Source organism: Lingula anatina, chromosome 8 (genome assembly GCF_051362555.1).
Source record: "Lingula anatina isolate TDL-2025a chromosome 8, LinAna3.0, whole genome shotgun sequence".
NCBI classification, from domain to species: Eukaryota; Metazoa; Brachiopoda; class Lingulata; order Lingulida; family Lingulidae; genus Lingula; species Lingula anatina.
Genome location: NC_141774.1, coordinates 12,087,902 through 12,106,856, shown reverse-complemented (window position 1 = coordinate 12,106,856; position 18,955 = coordinate 12,087,902). Strand labels below are relative to the sequence as shown.

General features: G+C 36.3%; 1 protein-coding gene across 2 annotated transcripts; it reads left to right on the top strand.

Moving 5' to 3' along the window:
• Nucleotides 1–496: 496 nt before the first annotated feature.
• LOC106157357 (uncharacterized) lies at nt 497–12,332 on the top strand. 2 transcript variants are annotated; one of them, XM_086993994.1, is made up of 18 exons: nt 497–634; nt 902–966; nt 1,386–1,412; nt 1,815–1,856; nt 2,535–2,654; nt 3,641–3,760; nt 4,452–4,574; nt 4,861–4,983; nt 5,710–5,832; nt 6,616–6,738; nt 7,712–7,834; nt 8,455–8,574; nt 8,779–8,901; nt 9,448–9,474; nt 10,200–10,377; nt 10,848–10,911; nt 11,135–11,268; nt 11,697–12,332. In XM_086993994.1, the coding sequence occupies exons 1-18, from the start codon at nt 582–584 to the stop codon at nt 11,755–11,757; spliced, it is 1,749 nt and encodes a 582-aa protein (XP_086850120.1). In that variant the 5' UTR covers nt 497–581; the 3' UTR covers nt 11,758–12,332. The 2 variants fall into 2 exon arrangements, with proteins under 2 accessions (XP_086850120.1, XP_086850121.1); XM_086993995.1 differs by lacking the exon at nt 8,455–8,574.
• Nucleotides 12,333–18,955: the final 6,623 nt, after the last annotated feature.

The window sequence follows — 18,955 nt, the reverse complement described above, 5'->3', positions numbered from 1 at the left end:
CAAGAAATGTTCAAATTCTTCAATTAGGTAATGCAAAATAAGTGTATTTTTTTCTGGGAAGGGGGTGTCTTGTCGGGGAATCGTCTTAGGGGAAGGGGATTTGCCGCAGTGGAATTGTGAGGTAGGGGAATTGTCCGGGTGGGGGTTCTCCTAGACTCATAAAAATCACTTACTGAGAAGGTGCAAAACGAGAGAGAGAGAGAGAGAGAGAGAGAAGGAAAGAGAGAGAAAAATCGAAAATGTACATTTGCAGTATACATGAAGTCACACACTGCATGACGCAAAACCTTGTTTACTAGTTTACCCAAGCTGTACAAACATTCGTTGACTTTGTAACAACTTTGTATTCATTTTTTAACACAAAAGTAGGAAGAACACTAATGACAAATTACGGATTAATGAAGAGAAGGGTTGAAAATTTGCTTTTTTTAATTGCATCCAAAATGATGTTGATATTGGCAACGAAAGAAACACGTCTACAAGACGCTTGGGGTATATATAAAGGCCCTACTCTTCGCAGACTTTACACTTGCTTTGCGGATTCCTTCGACAGTAAACACTGAGTTTCGAATTTTGAAAATATGTACAAGTTGCTGGTGACATTGATGTTGTTGGTTCTGCTTCAGTCCTTGTGGTAAGTGAAATGGAGAGAGAAAGAGAGAGAGAGAGACAAAGAGAGAGAGAGAGGAGGAGAGCGGGATGAAAACGTGTTTGTGTTTGTGAGTGTGTGTGTAAGAGAGAGAGAGAGAGAGAGAGAGAGAGAGAGAGAGAGAAAAGAGAGAGAGACAGAATGAGAAGGATGGAGAGATTAAAAGAGGTCAGGATACCCCCCTAATCGTTTCTTTGAAAACCTACATACGGGAATTATTAAAGCAACTGAAGTCAACCTTATTGTTTACAGGATTGATGAGAGCCTTGGACAACCTGAAGTTCACCTCAAACGGTCGAAACGATTTTGGAGCCGCAGTAAGTGCATATGAAAACGTCTTATGCTGCACTTGTGACATTTGAATAAACCAGTGTATTTTATCTATTCAGTTTCCTACTTGCTGATACCATGTAACAAACACGTCTGGATTGGTAACTATTTTTTTTCCCGCGGACTAACCTGTAATATTCGTTATTTTGACATAATGATTTAGAATGGAAGTATTATGAAATATTTTGTATGTATTCAATATTGGTATGACAGTAAATAGCACTGTAATAAACTTGAATTTTTAATTTACAGAGTTACTGTCACGTGTCGCAGAATGTATTTCAATATATATATATATATATATATATATATATATATATATATATATATATATATATATATATATATATATATATATATAAGCCCGTGTTTATATATGTGACATGTTTTGTTCTTTCTATCTCAGTAAGGAATACAGTGCAAAGGATTGTCAGTAAGTTAACTTTCAGACTTCATTCTCTCAATGTTTCAAAATATGAGATGCAACCCTTTGTCTTCGTTCACGCGATTTGTACTTCTCAGTACTTCTCATACGCGTTTTATAACTTATAATTTTTTTGTAAAACTTTTTTTTTTATTATTTATCTATGTATTTTGTGTACAATGTTTAACTAACTTTGTAGCGTAGAACATTACAGTAAAAGAAGACAAGTGTTGGCAACTGTACATGTATTTTATTTGAGTAACTTTTCTCTTTCGAGCACTTCGCACGTTTCTCTTTCGTACAGTGATGATGATGATGATGATGATATATAGTCCGACTAGGCCCCCTTTGTACCATATATGCTGCGTATCGCTCAGCAAATGGATAATGTACCTTGCTGTTGTATTACAGGTTGTCGCTCAGGCTACGAGAGAAGAGGCTTACTTTGCAGAGGTATGGTTAATTGTCTTCTCCATAAAACATTCTTTTGAGCTTTTGAGTTCTCTCGTATATTTATATTTTCTACTCCAAGAGCATAAAATATGCATAAACGGCTATTTATAGGATTTGACTATAACGTTAATCACTTGAAAACAATTGCATTCAAAATGGAACTGAAAATGAAATGCGGCTAACTAGAATATGAATAAAGTCGAATGTAGAAAACTGACAGTTAAATTTTGATTCTATCTGAATTTCATGTCAACAGGATGGATGGGAGATTCGTGTTGACTGCTGAAAAATGGTTTAATATGTCTCAAGCAAAGTGGCCGATGTGTTCAATTACCACATTTTGTTCCTTCGTCTTTAAAAATATACATACTTTTGACACAGAAAATTAAAAAAAAAAGATCTAAGGTCTTACTCTCTTTTATGCTTTACAGACTTTGTTGAAATGTAGAGAGACAAGAAGCACGATTTTCAGAGTAAAAGACTTGTTCAACGATTCGTGCAGGACCCGCCAGGATAAATGTCTTTTTGAATACTGCATTCAACTTTCCTTTCACAGGGTATACGCTAATTAACACAGATTTTACAATAAAGACCAGAATCTGTTGACAACAAATCAGAGTGTGACATTTACAATTATTATTATTATTAGTATTAGTATTAGTATTATTGCATTTTTAGATATAGATGAATGTTCGGGGAGTAACAACTGCCACAGTAACGCTCGCTGCACCAATACCGATGGAAGCTACACTTGCAGGTGTAATACTGGCTACAGTGGCAGCGGCACTTCTTGCTCAGGTGGGTACATTGGGAGTTTAAATGTACACTGTGTGATGTGATCGGATTTCTGAGATGTACGGAAGGGACACGTTGCTGAATTCTAAATAGACTGATTTTTTTTTCATTTGATATTTAGGTATTCCGAACAAGAACTATTGCAATAATCCAGTTTTGAATTGAAAAATGTATTGATGGGTAAAGCTCTGTTTCCTTTCTATCTAAAAAGTGAAGAATCTTATATATTCGTTGCAAAATGTGATGATATACACACTTTGTTTATGTGCAGAGTGAATGCTCATTGATCGGACAGTTGTCGGCACATAACGTATTATATTAAACTCTCAAACTGGACCGTACTGCGGGACGCATAAAGGGCGCCGTCCAGTGAAAAGAGGACTTTAAGTCATATTTATGCAATTTAAAACTGTTCAATTTCTACACAATAAGCTGAAACGTAGGCCTACCTGAGAGCTTTCATCCCAACACTTGGGTCTTCATCAGTCACACTGAAGTTACGTGACAGTGTTAAAGTGAACAGTTTAGTGAGAACTGCTCACCATAGCACTGTCCCAGGTGTGAGACAAGTTGTGCGCACCCCCCCCCCCCCCCCCCCCCGTGTTTGTTCTTATTAAACTGTTTAACAATTTAAATAGCACCATTATGATTAAAAAAGCATAGCACATTAAAGGTTAAATAAGGGGCATGCGAACGGTCATTGCCTATCGTTAGGGCACACCGGCAACCGAAGTTTAAGTAAGGGCGTGCACTCTGATATTCTATATTGTAGGTAGGGATAGTAAACTATCTGTCATTAGTGTAACGATTTAGACACATTTTAACTGAATGCAGCACAATCGACAGATGCCCATGCACTGTAAAGCGGTTTTTTTATTTTTTTTTTATTTTTTTTTTATTTATTTATTTTTTTTTTTTTTGCAAAGAGACAGATTTCTGTGAACTACACTATTAAATTGTATATTGGTACTTCTTATTTTATTTTATAGATATCGATGAATGTAGAGGGAGTAACAACTGCCACAGTAACGCTCGCTGCACCAATACTGCGGGAGGCTACACTTGCGCGTGTAATACTGGCTACAGCGGCAGCGGCACTTCTTGCTCAGGTGGGTCATTTTAGTGTTCAAAGGCATACAATACGTGTCAGAGCTCAAATTGGTGGAAAATAATATCCTTGAAATTTCAGAATTTTTCTTTTCTTATCTACCTGCAGGTCTGCCATAACAAAGTTGTTGAGAAGTTTAGAAAAGCCACGATTTTCATGTATAAACCAATTCTCGAGGTCTGAATTTGAGAATTTTGCCCTAACGAGTTGAATTCATTGGTCTCAATATCCGTGAGGAAACAACCAAAATTCGAATTTTAAGACATTCTTGTTTACTTCTGTGAACGGTTTTGGATATGTCACGCCTTGTTGATTACGGCCAAAAGCGTTGATAAGTTCCCCCAAAACGAATGCTTGCTTTCCTAAAACCTACCAACCTGTGTACAGTATACCACAAAAACCACGGTCATCACAATTTATTCCACCTGAAACGGAAACGAAAAAAGGACACCTCAGAAAACGGTCGATTTGACGTGCGCTATAAATTAATGTCAGGTCAGTTTTGAAAAAAAAATGTATTTTTAAGAGAATCCACAGAGTCTAAGATTAGCCCTCTTAGGCCAGTCGCCTAAGCAATCAATTGCTTTATGAATAAACCCCTGATTGTCCTTGCGCCTCTGTGGATAAAAACATATGGGTGTAAATTAATAAATGGCAAATACACATTCAAAATGAAGGAATATCCATTCCAGATATCAATGAATGTACAAATGGAGATCACAGCTGCTCCTCCAACGCTAACTGCATCAATACCATAGGAAGTTACAGATGTTCGTGCAACTCCGGGTATGCTGGGAACGGACTCACGTGCACAGGTACCGTTGATTGGCCAAAATATAGGCCAATGGTGACTCTTTTATTTTGTCAGTTCATAGCTGTCCTCAGACCAAATATTGTCTAGTATGTGTAAGTTTAAAACACGGAATTGACCACCATTATAAAACTAAGAGCAGCGTTCATTAAAAATGCTCATGATGCAATGCATAAATGTATACATGTAACACACACGCACACACATGCTATATTCTCTCTCTCTCTCTTTCTCTCTGTATATTGCCCTATGCACTGTCACAACCATCTAATTATTCTTCATCATTTTAGATCAAAATGAATGCACGCATGGCACTCACAATTGTGACGTTAATGCTAACTGTGAAAACACACAGGGAAGCTTCACCTGCACTTGCAGAGAGGGGTTCCATGGCAATGGTGTCCAATGTACAGGTGTGTGTTTTTTCTCAATTTGTAAATGTCATGTGAACATTGCATAATTCCTTTATTTAATTTACTTATTGTATTTTTGAATAATGGATTATTTGGCTATACATAGATTAATCTGTAGATATCTTTAGAATGCAGGCGATATTCGTTTCAAAACACAACGTATGTTTAAAATGATACATTGAATTAGGTGATACATTTTGTTAAGCAATTACTTCGAGAATTAGCAGGGAAAAATCGTTACCATGAAAGATTTTTGTTAGGGTCGGCATACAGAAGAATCGATCATTTATTTGTAGATCATTTCTTTGTAATTCATACATCAAATAATATAAAGTTAATTCACAATAATCTTACTTGCACTTAATTTTTATGGAAATATTATACTTTTAAAACCGGTAATTCATTAAAGACCCTTTACACTGGACAGCGTCCTATCTGAGTCCCTAAAACGGCGCTGTTTGAGTTAAAAAAAAAAAAAAAACTTTACGTGCCGACAACTGGCCGATAACTGAGCATTCATTTTGCAACCAAAGATATGCTGTTCCCCCTTTTTACGACCACGGCGATGCCATTTTCATAGTCGTACAAAATAACGCAGAAAGGACGCCGCCCAGTGTATAGGGGGATTAAATGATAAAACCCATGTTTTTTTTACATGCCTTTAACACAGTAAAATGGTATATGAGACATTGATAGCTTCCTTTGCCTTTGCTACATATGTTTCAGACATAAATGAATGTGAACGTGGGGCACATACCTGTGACGCCAACGCCATCTGTACCAACACCCCAGGCAGTTACACGTGCTCATGTCACAACGGTTATGATGGGGATGGCCACGAGTGTGAAGGTGAGGTTTAAATGTATAAAAAATAACTGTACAATCAGTTAACGGTAGAGTTTAGGTAAGATGCCGCGTGCTCTGGTGTTTCATGTGGTGTACGTATCAGTTGCTTTATGTTATGTCTGTTTTAAATCCATTTGTTTTAATTACAATATGTCAAGGTACATTAAAAGTAGCTATAAAGTAAATGTAGCTCTGATTTACACTGAATGACTAGGGGCGGATCCAGGATTATTTGAAGGGGTGGGTGGGGCTTAGCGTAGGGTTAGGGCCCGCTGTAGGGCCCCGTAAAGTTTTGGTAACTTAGCGGGCGTACGGTGCTATTTGGTACGGTTAAGAACTATGATTTAGTTAGCCAAAATTCTAATTTCAAGAGGGGACCATTAGTGTCATTTTTTTTCAGAAAGCGAAGGGGGGGATAGCTGGGTGGACCTGACCCAACTGACCCCCCCCCCCCCCCCCCGAAATCCTCCACTTATGATTAATGCACACATTGGCAAAGGACAATAGACAAACTTAATTAAAATAGAATCATGTTAAGTTTGTTATCAGGTTATTTATCTAGACAATGCTCACATCATCACACTGTTTACGAAGTTTGTAGGAAGTAAGCTGCCAGGAGAATCTTGGAGGGGGGTCTCTCGGGGATGGGGGAGGGGGGTACGTACTACTTAGAAAACTACATTGCGAGATTTGCACGAGTAAAAAGGAACCTTAAGTCAACGTTTTCGGTTTTCTTTTGTATTCTGTTTTTGCAAACTATACATCTTTATATATTTGCAATGGCAGACGAAGACGAATGTTCCGCCGGCACACACGATTGTGACGTCAATGCAGATTGCGCAAATACAGATGGAAATTACACGTGCGAGTGTATGGACGGTTACCAAGGCAACGGTCATATCTGCGAAGGTAAGGGTACCAATTTTGCCCAAGGCAGAGCTGTTATCATACTTCTTTGAGTTAGTGTATTTTTTTAGTTACTTATTCATCAAATTGTTACAGGCTGCGAAATGCTTTAGAGATGAACTAATAATTGCGTCCGTGAACGGATTCATTAGTGTGTGTTCGTGTGTTTTTTTTTTTCGAAAGGTTCCGAGTATTTCGAGGGTTCGTGTTCTTTGTTCCTATTCTCTCTTTCCGAAGATCAGTTTTTCATTTTACACTCTGTCAGAAAGACGTTTGTCGTTTGTCATATGTCTTGGAGAAAGACAGCTTTCGAGTAGGTGTGAGTTTTATTTCTCGATCTTCTTTCATAGGTTTTGGGTTTCTCATTTATTTTTTCGTGATTTACATTGTTTTTCTCTTATTATTCATCCTTTATTTTTCCGTGTCTTTTTAACATATAGTTTCATGAGTTAAGTAAATTGCTTATTTTTATGTGTTTTTTCACCGATAATTTTGCATTGTTCTGTATAATTAGTCGTATTTTTATTTAGTTGGATATAGTTGTCTTTATTTTTTATGAGTTATTCGTTTGACAAGATATCAGAAAGACATTTTTTCTTGGAATAAGACATCTTTTATACTTAAAGGCATATAATAAACGTCAGTAATTCCAATGAAACTGAAAAAGTTTATTTAATAAAGAAAAACCACTGTGGCAAAATGTTCTCATGGATATGTCCAGGGTTTTTTTTCGGGTGGGGGGGAGATATTATGAAATGCCTCTCTCTGGTTTGCTTTGGCGTAAACAGGTACTTACAAACTGAGTAACAAAACGGACCTTACAGGGATAATTAGGTAACGGCCACTGGCATTACGTCTTGATTGTTGTGTAATCATTATTTTTGTTTGTTTTAATGAAATACAGTGATACTGTGCGTGAAGCTAAAATCCATTCCTCAACTTAAACATTTGTAAATGGGCCATTTTTCTCATGTAGATGTTGATGAGTGTGAAGAATCGGAAGTTTGTGGACCTAACTCTGTATGCACCAACACCGTGGGCAGTTATGAGTGCGCATGCGCAGAAGGCTACACCATGGGAGACGATGGACAGTGTGTTGGTAAGACAACTGAGCATCACGTTTTTATCCCATCAAAATAGAGAACTTCGTGCTCTTATTCAGTACAGTGTATGTACTGGGAAATTTCTACTCTTTACGGAAGATACTATTTAAGTTTTGATTTTTTACAAATGGTTTTTTTTCTTCCAAGACTAAAGAGTGCTGAAAACACATTTTTATGAGCACTTTCAATACAAATATAAAGGTATTTATAAAACCTGTCAGGTAGGACAAAGTACAATTTAATAATAATATAATAATCTTTATTGGGAAATCGCAACCCGAAGGTTGAAGTTATACAATTATGTAAATGTATTTATTTAAATGAAATGAATATTCAAATCAAGGAAGCCTGGTCATTTTTTGCACTGGTACACTCTGTAGACGGTCTCACCTCCCTGGGGAGAATACAGTTCGGCTGCCATATTAGGTGCTCAGAGCTAATATATCATTTCTACACTGCCTGACCAGGCCCCTGCTTCAACCCCTTAGTGCTGAGTGCCAAGCGGGGAGACAGCAGGTACCGTTTATAAAGGACTGGTATGTCCCCGGACAGACTGAACGAAACTGAAACCATTGCTATGTATATGCATAAAATAAAATAATCGTCATCGTTGTAGATGTGGACGAGTGCCTCCCAGGCACAAACTGTGATGTCAATGCCCAGTGTACTAACACTGAAGGTAGTTTTGAATGCGCATGCGCTGAAGGCTATGAAGGCGATGGTTTGGAATGCACAGGTATTGCCAAAGCAACATTTCTTATTGCGTATATATGTCAATATTCATTCATGTTTTTTTTTTTTTTTTTTTTTTTTTTTTTTTAACTTTTATGCATTCAGGGGGCCTTAATATAAAGAAAAAAAGCAATTGCTGTCAAAAATAATTAGAATCGTATACTATTGTAACTGTGGTCCCAGTACTTAAAACATCGAATATTTCCAGATATCGATGAGTGCAGCAACGATGATCACGACTGCCATTCAGATGCCGTGTGCATCAACACTGCCGGAAGTTTCGAGTGCGCATGCTCTGAAGGATTTGAAGGAGACGGAAGAACGTGCACTGGTAAAACGTTTTTCGTTAATGATGACAAACATTCTTGTTTATTTCACCCGTTCGTGAGTGAATAAAGTAGACTATTATTCAAAAAGTGTGGTCAGGCGAGACAATCATTGAATGTTAAGTACCCAAGTGTATTACCCAATGCACATGCGTCATTTAACTGGTTATAGATTGGAAAACAACATACGTGTAGTTATGTATTTTAGGAGCTTTAGGAGCTGTGTTACAATGTGTATACACTCAGGCAATAATCAACGTTAGCAATTCCAATGAAACTGAAGCATTTATTTGATAAAGAAAAGCCACTGTGACAAAAAGTGTTCATGGATATGACAGAAAATTTAAAATATCAGAACCATCTCTTCAAGAACTAGTGATAAATTTCCATACTGATTTATAATATCCTACAGTGTACACCTTATATAAATAACTTATATATGTGTATAACCGCACTACACTACCGTCTCATTGCTGGTTACAAATAATATTATCAGAATTATATATATTATTTAGAATCTTCTAAATAATAGTCAATTTCTTATATTTAAGCTGTAGCCGAAGAGGAAGAATTACCAAGTGAGTACCATTTATACTATAGCAAGAAGCATAAGTCCACAAAGTGATAGGTCTTAAAATTTATACTGAATTTACAGCCTGTGTTGACCCAAGATAAATTCAAAAATTGAAAATTGTCCAATAAAAACTTGCAGCATCTGTATAACGAGAAAAGTCTGAACTGTAAGTGCAATACATATTAATTGGATTGGATTAGGTCATTGTGGGTTTATCTTGAACAGTTTAAAGAAGAACAAATTTGGAAACAGTTTATTTTAAAGTCAAAATAAACTCTATGGATATATATACTTCTCTGTAATTTTTATTGTTCCATCTGTATTAAATTGAATAAAATTATATATTCTGTTTACTTATGAATAAGGGTCTATAAGTAGAGAAATCCAACTGTACGAAATTGAATCTCATGACGTCTTGGTTTCAATACTCAGTAGGCCAAACAAATTACTAAAATTTAAATGCGTTGTTATTTTTTTATTATCTGATCTACTTTAGTACTTCATAACCTTATTTGTTTTAAACCGTTTGTAAAGAGGCCACACTTAAAATATATCAATTCTTTGGCCAATTTATATAATTCTATAATAACTATGTGCCGGGTTCGTACAAATATCTTCATCTTTATTTCCTTTCTAACGGTGAATAAAATACTGAATGAAAACGGTGAATAAAATACTGAATAATGAATGAAAGCAATCTGTTACATTATTTTCATTTTGTTTCATTAGCTTGTGAAAGTCGCAGCTGCAAGGGAGATTGTCTGAATTACACGGACGGCGGCCAGGTTTGCCGCTGCAGATCTTGGAAGAAGTATGGAAACGGTTGCGATGTCCTCAAGCAGACCTGTTCGACCAATTGGAAACGAAGCTGCGGCAAACTTCAGCTTGACGACGGAGTAATATGCAAGTAAGTGAAAGGTATCTTTTCCGGTATTCGGCCTAACTGCGCATTCGTGACAGTGATTCTGCTAATCACGATTAGATTCACGGTAATCACTATTTGTCATTTTTTAATGATAAATTGATGAAAATGTATCTGTATTAGTAAGATAAAACTGTGTATTAAAATGTCCAAGCTCTGGAAATATGCGCCTTCTACAGGAACAGTTGAATAAATAAAATATTATATTTATTCTACAGTCCATGAGAAGAGCGTTAATGCCGAAAGCTTTTGCGTTTTTACACATCGTTTTTGTAATTTGTATCGGATGTATTCATGTAAATTACAAATGACACCTGTGCAGTGCTGTTTTTTTTTTTTTTTTTTTCATATACATAAAAGATGATTACTATCAACCAGTTCAATTGCAGCCTTGTTGTGTATTTACAAGTTCATTCAGCGTGACAATGCGGACATAATTTTGCATTTCATTCCAGGTTCTGGTGTCCACCTGGATGTAACGAGGCTGGAAAACTGTTTGGCAATGATACTTACACCGCAGTAAGGAATACTGCCATCTAAGAATGATATATCCCCTTTCTATATCTCTCTTTCTCTCTCTCTCTCTCTCTCGTTGAATTGCACGTTTCATTTTTATACTCATTTATATAATGTCATTATTTATTTTTTTACGTACCTATGTAGTCTTATTTTCTTTAAAAATGTTAATTTTGATTTTACTTTGTTGCTCTGTGTATTTATTTATTGCTTTTTTTAAAATCAGAACTCCCATGTCTGCCGTGCCGTCATCCACGCCGGCCTTGATGAAAATGCTGAAGGTGGCTTTTTCCTCGCGGCGGGGCTTACCTACGATGGCCCCTATGAAGGAGCTTCCCGTTTTGGATTGACCTCTCGAAAGTAAGTGATATATTGGCTATATATATATAAGATAGATAAGATAGATAGATATTGGTGAAAGGGAGTAAATATCGTAGATTTGTTATTCCATGTTAGGACCTCTCAAAGTGTAACAGTACTATTAAATGCAAAAATACATCGCTCAACTGAATTGAATAGGACCTTATCCGTTTATGACATATACATGGTTTTTCAGACGATGATAGATTGACAAATGCCAGGTTTCTTTCAATTCCAGAGAGTGTTTTGATATATCACGTCCTCGTTATTTGGAATTGATAGTCTTCTTGAATTGAGTAATTTTTTTAATCAGCCAAAGGAGAACTTTGATATCTAATTTCCTTTTAAAAGAAATGATCGTCAAAATCAATCAAATGATCTTTGTCATTCAGAGCATTTTATGTCAATACCTCTCGATTCTTTTACAGCAAAAATCGCTACACTGGTGGTGCTTTCCGCCTTGTGGGTGATGAAGATATCATAGAATAAATGACTATCTGGACCTTGGTCAACTGGTAGACTGGAGCTTACAGACGGACTGTTTGGATGACCGTTCTTGATTTGAAAACATATAATCCTTATTTGTGATCAAGATATATATAAATGTTACTTTTTGATTCTTTCAATATTATCCATTTACTTAACTTTGCTGTACTGCCTGCTTTTGGGTTTTTGTTAATGATGAATTCACATGAATTTTTGGGTACAAAGATAATATTGCAGTTAAGACGTAACTAACTTGCTATAACCAAGACTAAAATGCGACGGGGGTCGTAGTATTGGGCCTAATATTGATAAGACAATAACACTGAGGTTCATCGGGGCATATTTCAGAGAACTGCGCCTTCATACTTTGTTGATGCGCTTCACAAGTACAGCTGTATTAGTTGGCGTACTGGATGTATCAGATGTAGAACTATACCCTATAGACTAAGTTAACGTTTCCAGTTCTGTTTGTCTTGATATTCCTTCACTTCCTCCATTACCTATTAGTATTTCCAATATATTTTTTTGTCTGTAAAATCTTAATAAGTGGGTTAAATAAAACGGTTGCAAAGCATAAATTGCATTTTGCTTTCTTATTATTTTATGAACATGTGTTTTTTTTTAAACTTATATGGTGTATTTGCCAGGATAAAATTAATAGATTTACTAACCAGAGTGCTAAAAATCCAAATTACGATATCATTCAGTTATATGTTTGACTATTATAAATGGTGTTTCAACAGTGGGGTCGCAATAAGTCACGTGATCTGATTTAAAGGTCAAGGGCATGAGGCGGATTATATGAACGCAACGCAGTATGGGAAACACGGGCTTTGAATTATGTAAATAATTAAAATCACACGCAAAGTACCAAACTCATAGGGAAAAGGGTGACGGATACCCCCTACACAGCTTTTCAGAAGTCCTAGCCCCTTGGTAAAATTCTTGATCTCGCTCAGTAATGATTTAGATAAAGTAGCTGACGACAAATACCCACAATCATTGTTGCCTTTAACAATATGTCACACACACACACACACACACACACACACACACACACACACACACACATGACGAAGAGCAGCATGTAATGTAATGTTATATGGATTATCCCAATAAAATAAGTTGAAATTAGAGTTAAATCTTTGCAGGTAATCGCAACCAAAAGCCAATATATACCTGAAGTTCAAATAGTATAACTTTTAGAAGTTCCAAAGGTTATATCGTCTCACATTTCCCGAAAAAAGCCTTCTGAACAGATATTTGCACTCTTTCTGTGCTGTGTATTTAACCCATGAGTAAAATATGTATGTCATTGCGCGCGCAACAGAATCCCTAACGCGTCATACATTCATTAATACGTCATTTCCAGATTGGGTTTTGTGAACTGGAGGGACTGATTAATAGGTTAAGTTTAAGACCAGAAACTGAAAAAAGTTTTTAAAGATATTTTTGGCTGATCCAGATTTTAATATAGTTTATCCCCCGGTATGTACATGTAGATTTTTTTCTGAATCGTAGGGACATCCGAAACGGCCCCCGGGTAGCAGTTGTTATGCATCCTATGGAATCCGCACTTGCTTCAAATGTAACTGTAGCAGACCACGTGATAAAACAAAGAAACACCGTTGGATATGACTGCTGTTCATTCACGCAGTATGAACTGTTCACAGCCGAATTCAACTAAACAGAACTGAACTGAACAGAAACTGAACAGAAACTGGTGAAAACTATAAAAAGAAAAATAATAACAACAACACAGTGAAATATTGAAATAAATAAACTTAATATACTAAGTAATTTAATTTATGTGATCTAAAAAAATCTTTACATACGTGTAAAGTTTATTTCACTAATTATTTAACTTCAAACACTTTTACTAAAACAATATCCATACCCGTTTTTCCGCTGCCAACTGGCTGCCCAGAGACGGCCATGACTATCTGAGCTGTTACTGTAATTTTATTTGACGAAAAAAATGCATGTACGTATTGTTCATGAAAATGCCACACCCATTTCAACATTCACTTTGATAAACACAATGCCTTTAGCCTACATTACTGACTATAATTATCAAAAACATGTAAATTTATGTAAATTACACAAAATACTTCTATATAAAGTGAAATATAAATTACACTGTATTAAATACATAAATTTTACAGAGGTAAATGTTATATCAAACCATACCTTCACTCTGCCAGTAAAGCCCCCTTTACACTGAACGGCGTCCTTTCTGCGTCCAGCAGTACGGCCCCATTTGAGAGTTAAAAAAATTGTAATACTTTACGGCCGACAACTGGCCGATCATTGAGCATTCATTCTGATACAAAATCGATGCTTGTGCCTCCTTATTAAGACCACAGCGATGCCAAATTTCATGGTCGCAGAAAGGACGCAGAAAGGACGCCGTCCAGTGTAAAGGGGGTATAAGTAATAAATGACCGCGCAGAGCACGTGTGACATCGCCTTTTATACGGTTGACCACATGAATAATTGAACAGATGTTACCTAATTGAGCTGTGTTAGTAGTTTCTCATCTAACACAATCTAAATAAACATAAGAACATCGTGGAAATAAATTAAAATAATAACTATGTAATTTCTGCCGTATCGGCAACAGTGACTTTAAAGTTAAAGATCAATTAAAATATTACAAAGTCACGAACATGATTATTTTCCTGGAAGGCACACAAACTGGAAAGCACATTATGGAAAAAACAGTTTCCTTGTATTGTGTACATGAGAAAAAAGTGCAGTGAGTATTTGGGTCTATTGTTAAACTGCGACTGGATACATTTTAGGTTTAAAACTTACAAATAATAAGTTCTGATTCAAAATGTATAGCTATTTATCTGGACGTCTGGACAACAAATATGACGGACATCACGTTCAAATTTCGATTTTCGCGTTTTGACCACCAGTTCTTATCTCTCGAAGGCGCAATAGAAACTAGAATCTTGTGAAAATTCAAATTGTCCTGAAGGTTTGTTTGTTTTCACACCAATTTTATTGACCCTTTATTAGTACAGATAATCGTCCTTAAATGACCAACCTACCCGGAGTAAGGTCATCAACGTCAATAAAACACACACACACACACCAGTGACCTTGGTCACGCAAGCATTTTTGGTGTGATTGAGGCTATTATTTTTACAATGGATCAGTTTCAGGTAATTTATTAAAAAGAACAATAAAATTGTTTTCATTGTAGATTGTTTTCTATTTATTCTCCTTCGCGTCAGTTGCGTTCATCTGATCACTTATTTTTTAAACAAAGAACTGGCAGACTGAAAGCAGGTGACAGGTATCGGCTGTAGTGCAATGGAAGATATTGCCCTTCAGCATAAAAATATGGTTTTAGAAAACAACACATAACACATCATTTTAAGAAATTGAAGTTGATTTAAGTTTAAACAATAAATGTCATTTTAAATTTATATTTTATCTAATGTGTTAACTATTATGGTTTAGCGCCATTTTCAAATAAATTTTATGGTTAAAGCTTTTTAAGTGCAAAACTATACATGTAAGTTGACGCCTTTACTGTGATTTTACAGTTTGTTTTTAATACTGCAATGTTTTAGCGTTTTATCATTGTGAAGTCTCATAAACTTTTAAAGATGTTAGAGTTGAATCTATTATTATTATTATTATTATTATTATTATTATTATTATTTAGAAATAATAAAAAAATAGTTGTGATGCTTGCCACGCTATAAACTTTATAAAAGAAATCCCATTTTACAAGCCTACAATCTTGCTTCGACCTGTCGATGCCTCACTTTGGAGAAATTAGAACTCGGTCATAGCTAGGAAAAAGGAGTATTATTACACTCGGCAAGAATATCAGGGGCTAGAATACAGCTACGATACTAAAATCGATTCAATTAAAAACGCTTTGCTCTCTCTTGTGATAATGCTTAAAATTTTCAGAACGGGTGTCATAGTCGAATACGATGGATCGCCTGTGACTGTTTACTCAGATGTTCGCGATATTTGCTGGAATTCGAATGCACAATAAGTGAACAGCTGTGTCTTTTATGAACATAGAGGAACAGTGTCTGTGATCATTTAGAACAGAGTTGACACAAGCTTTACCTTAGTGGACATTAGGATGCAATAAGGTCGCGCGACAAGGTTATTTTCAGTTGCACCCTGGATTACGCACGCTTGCTCCGCAAGGTGTCGCCTGTGGTGGGGGGGCAGCACAGCCCATGATACTGTTGCGAAGGTGACAGGTACTTCCAAACATTTTTCATAACTGTCATTATTCCTCATTCTTTTCACAAAATTGATATTTACGGCAATGGAAAATGTGACACTGGCAAAAGTGGGTCTTGGTGCGTTGACAGGCCGCACAGGTGTCCCCAATTAACCGCCGCCAGAGAAGAGACCCCAAGCATTAAACAACACGACCTGTAGATATTGGAAATTTGGCGAAAGTTAAGCAACTGAGGCTTTATTAGATTTGGGCAGAAATCGAGAGGAATGTCCAGTGACATGCCAAACCCCTAAGTTCAAGTCTTGGCCCTTGACACTAGTAATGCACCCCTTAGTCAAGAATCTGAACAAATCAATGTTGGGCAGGTATGCACTATTTTCTACAGGCGTTTTGTGATTTTATCAACTTGATTGTCAAGTGCCAGACCTTTTGTTCCTAGGTACTAGTAGCAAACTTTATCAGATAACAATCTGACACTAACTATGCAACCATGCTGTAAACCCAGTTATCAATGCTGTCATCTTTACCTGTATCATTACCGGTATTATACCAGTGGTAGGTTTGCTACCTTTGAGTAAGGAAATATGCTTTGATGCTTATATTTATTTGTAATACGTTAGCATCAACCTGTTAATAAAAACTTGGAAACTTTCAATGTTATTACACAATAACAGTATAATGATGGGAGATGTTATGATTAAATGCTTAGAAGAAATAATAAAAACAGATTATGTGAAATATAAAATGAATTGATTTTATTTGGGTTATTTATTTATTTCAAACCAATTAATTATCAAACATGAAGCTTATTTTTAGAAATATTAACAGATACTACTGCAGTATAACCCTGCTGGTACACAGATCTACAGTTCTAAAATGCAAATACCTTTCACACACCACTGATGAAATGTGAATAAAATATTAATCATATGTATAAAGTAGTAAAAATATCACAAAATGTGTGTAGGCAAGATGTTTCTACAAGTAACCTCATTAATCAGTCAGGAAACTTCATATTGCATTCAATAAATGTAGAAATTTGAGCAAGAGAAATTCTACATACAGGCATGACAGATTTACCATATATTGCCACCAACCCTTAACTGAATGGGCATAGAAAGAACAAAGTGAGTCTCCTTCCCATCAAAAATGAATAATAAAAAAATAAATATATAAATAAAAAACAGATACTGTCATTCTTAATACTGAAAAACAATGGCACCTTGCAGCCTTCACTGCCACACTATTTGCAGACAATGCTCTAGTCACTGTAACTGTGTACTTTTGATGAGGCATAGACACAAGAATAACTCCTTAGTAAGTATATTGTGAAGGGTTCTTTTGTCATAAATCTGTCACGTATAACCTGAATGTACCGTATAGCTAAAAAAAAACACGACTATTGGTACGCGTATGATCGATAACTGATTTTATTCTCGTAAGATTACTATCCGCCCCCTTCCTTATGAATAGGTATTACTTTATTAATACAATGCAACCGTCGTGTAGCCGCATGTTGATTACGCACAGCAGTAGGAGGCCGCTACCCCTTCCCAGCAAGGAGTCAACACAGCAGCGCGTAACCCGGGGTTAATTAGGGGTTATTAGCTGTCCACTTATGATCGGTATTGTTCGTCTTGATTGCAGCACACTTCCTACTCACTATTGGTTCGACCGCCTCTTCTTTAAATGCTCTCTCAAACCTTTCCTCAGTCAGCCGAGAATGGAAACACGTTTATCTGCCTATAAACTACATTGTACGTCGTTGATGTATTATTCGGCATCATTCTACAGTGGGTCATAAGGCTCTATCTATCATTTTTTTCGTCTCGCATTTTACCAGATTAAGCTGACGCTCGAAAACTAAATTTAATGAATAATTTTCTCACGTGCACCGTATCCAGCTAATTTTACGACAATAACTACCACGGCACCTCCGCCATTTGCAATTGTAGACGAACCACGTGTTTCCAACTGATAGGCCAATACAACTATACCAGACCCATTGTACGAGAAAAGACCGTTTATATTTAATGAATTAAAAAACATTTGAGGATTGCGATTTTCTATTTATATACTTTCGATGGTATCCCTGTATTAAATCATCCACTGCTACCCCCTCTTTTGTAGTGTAGCATGACTCGTATCACAAGATGGCCTTAGAAATGAAGTAAGACAGGCCTACACTCTGATAGTTTTTAGTCTATTATTAACCCTAATGTCGATGCTTGTCATTCATTCTAGAACTCTCTGAGCCATCGCAAAATTATTTGCCAGGACATTTAAAGGCTACTTCTTAACGGATTTTTTTTTTATTTGCACTGAGTCCAAAATGTTCGAGGACGTCTCTGTCGTTATCGCCGTTTCTCGGACGCAGTCCCAGACAAAGGATCGGAAAGTTTCTAAATAAAAGAACTTATAAATGCTGCCACTAGCCATCCTTATTGTTCCTAAGTAAAGAGAGGCGATAATGATCTTTTCTTTCTTCTAGCTTAGTCTGTCGACTAAAATGAACAAGGTTAGGCCTACAATGCAACCACCTATTATTACGACCATTAATGAGGTTCTTTGCTACACTCCCTTTCTTCATGATCGCGAAACCAGTGGGGTGCTGTGTTTTAAATATATAAAAAAGGGTCTCGCGAGGTGAAGCTATAATAATGAAATAAAAAAATCCAATGAATAGGCCTATCTAATAAACCATGAAGCACGTAGTCTAGGCCTCTTCTTTGACCGACATCACATTTTTACATTCTTTGTTTTAATAAGAGGACGAACGTGGTCTAATTTGTCTTTTGGTGGTGTGTGATTTTGCTCGAAGTAGCGGAGTCAAGTAAATCGGTGATTTACCGTTGGTAAAAGTAGCGATCATCGCTCCTGCGTCCTCATAGATTACTTTCTAATCACCCGTAATTAACGCAGTCAGGAATAAGCGCTCAAATAGGGGTTTTTGTATCAGGGAAAATTTTAGTATTA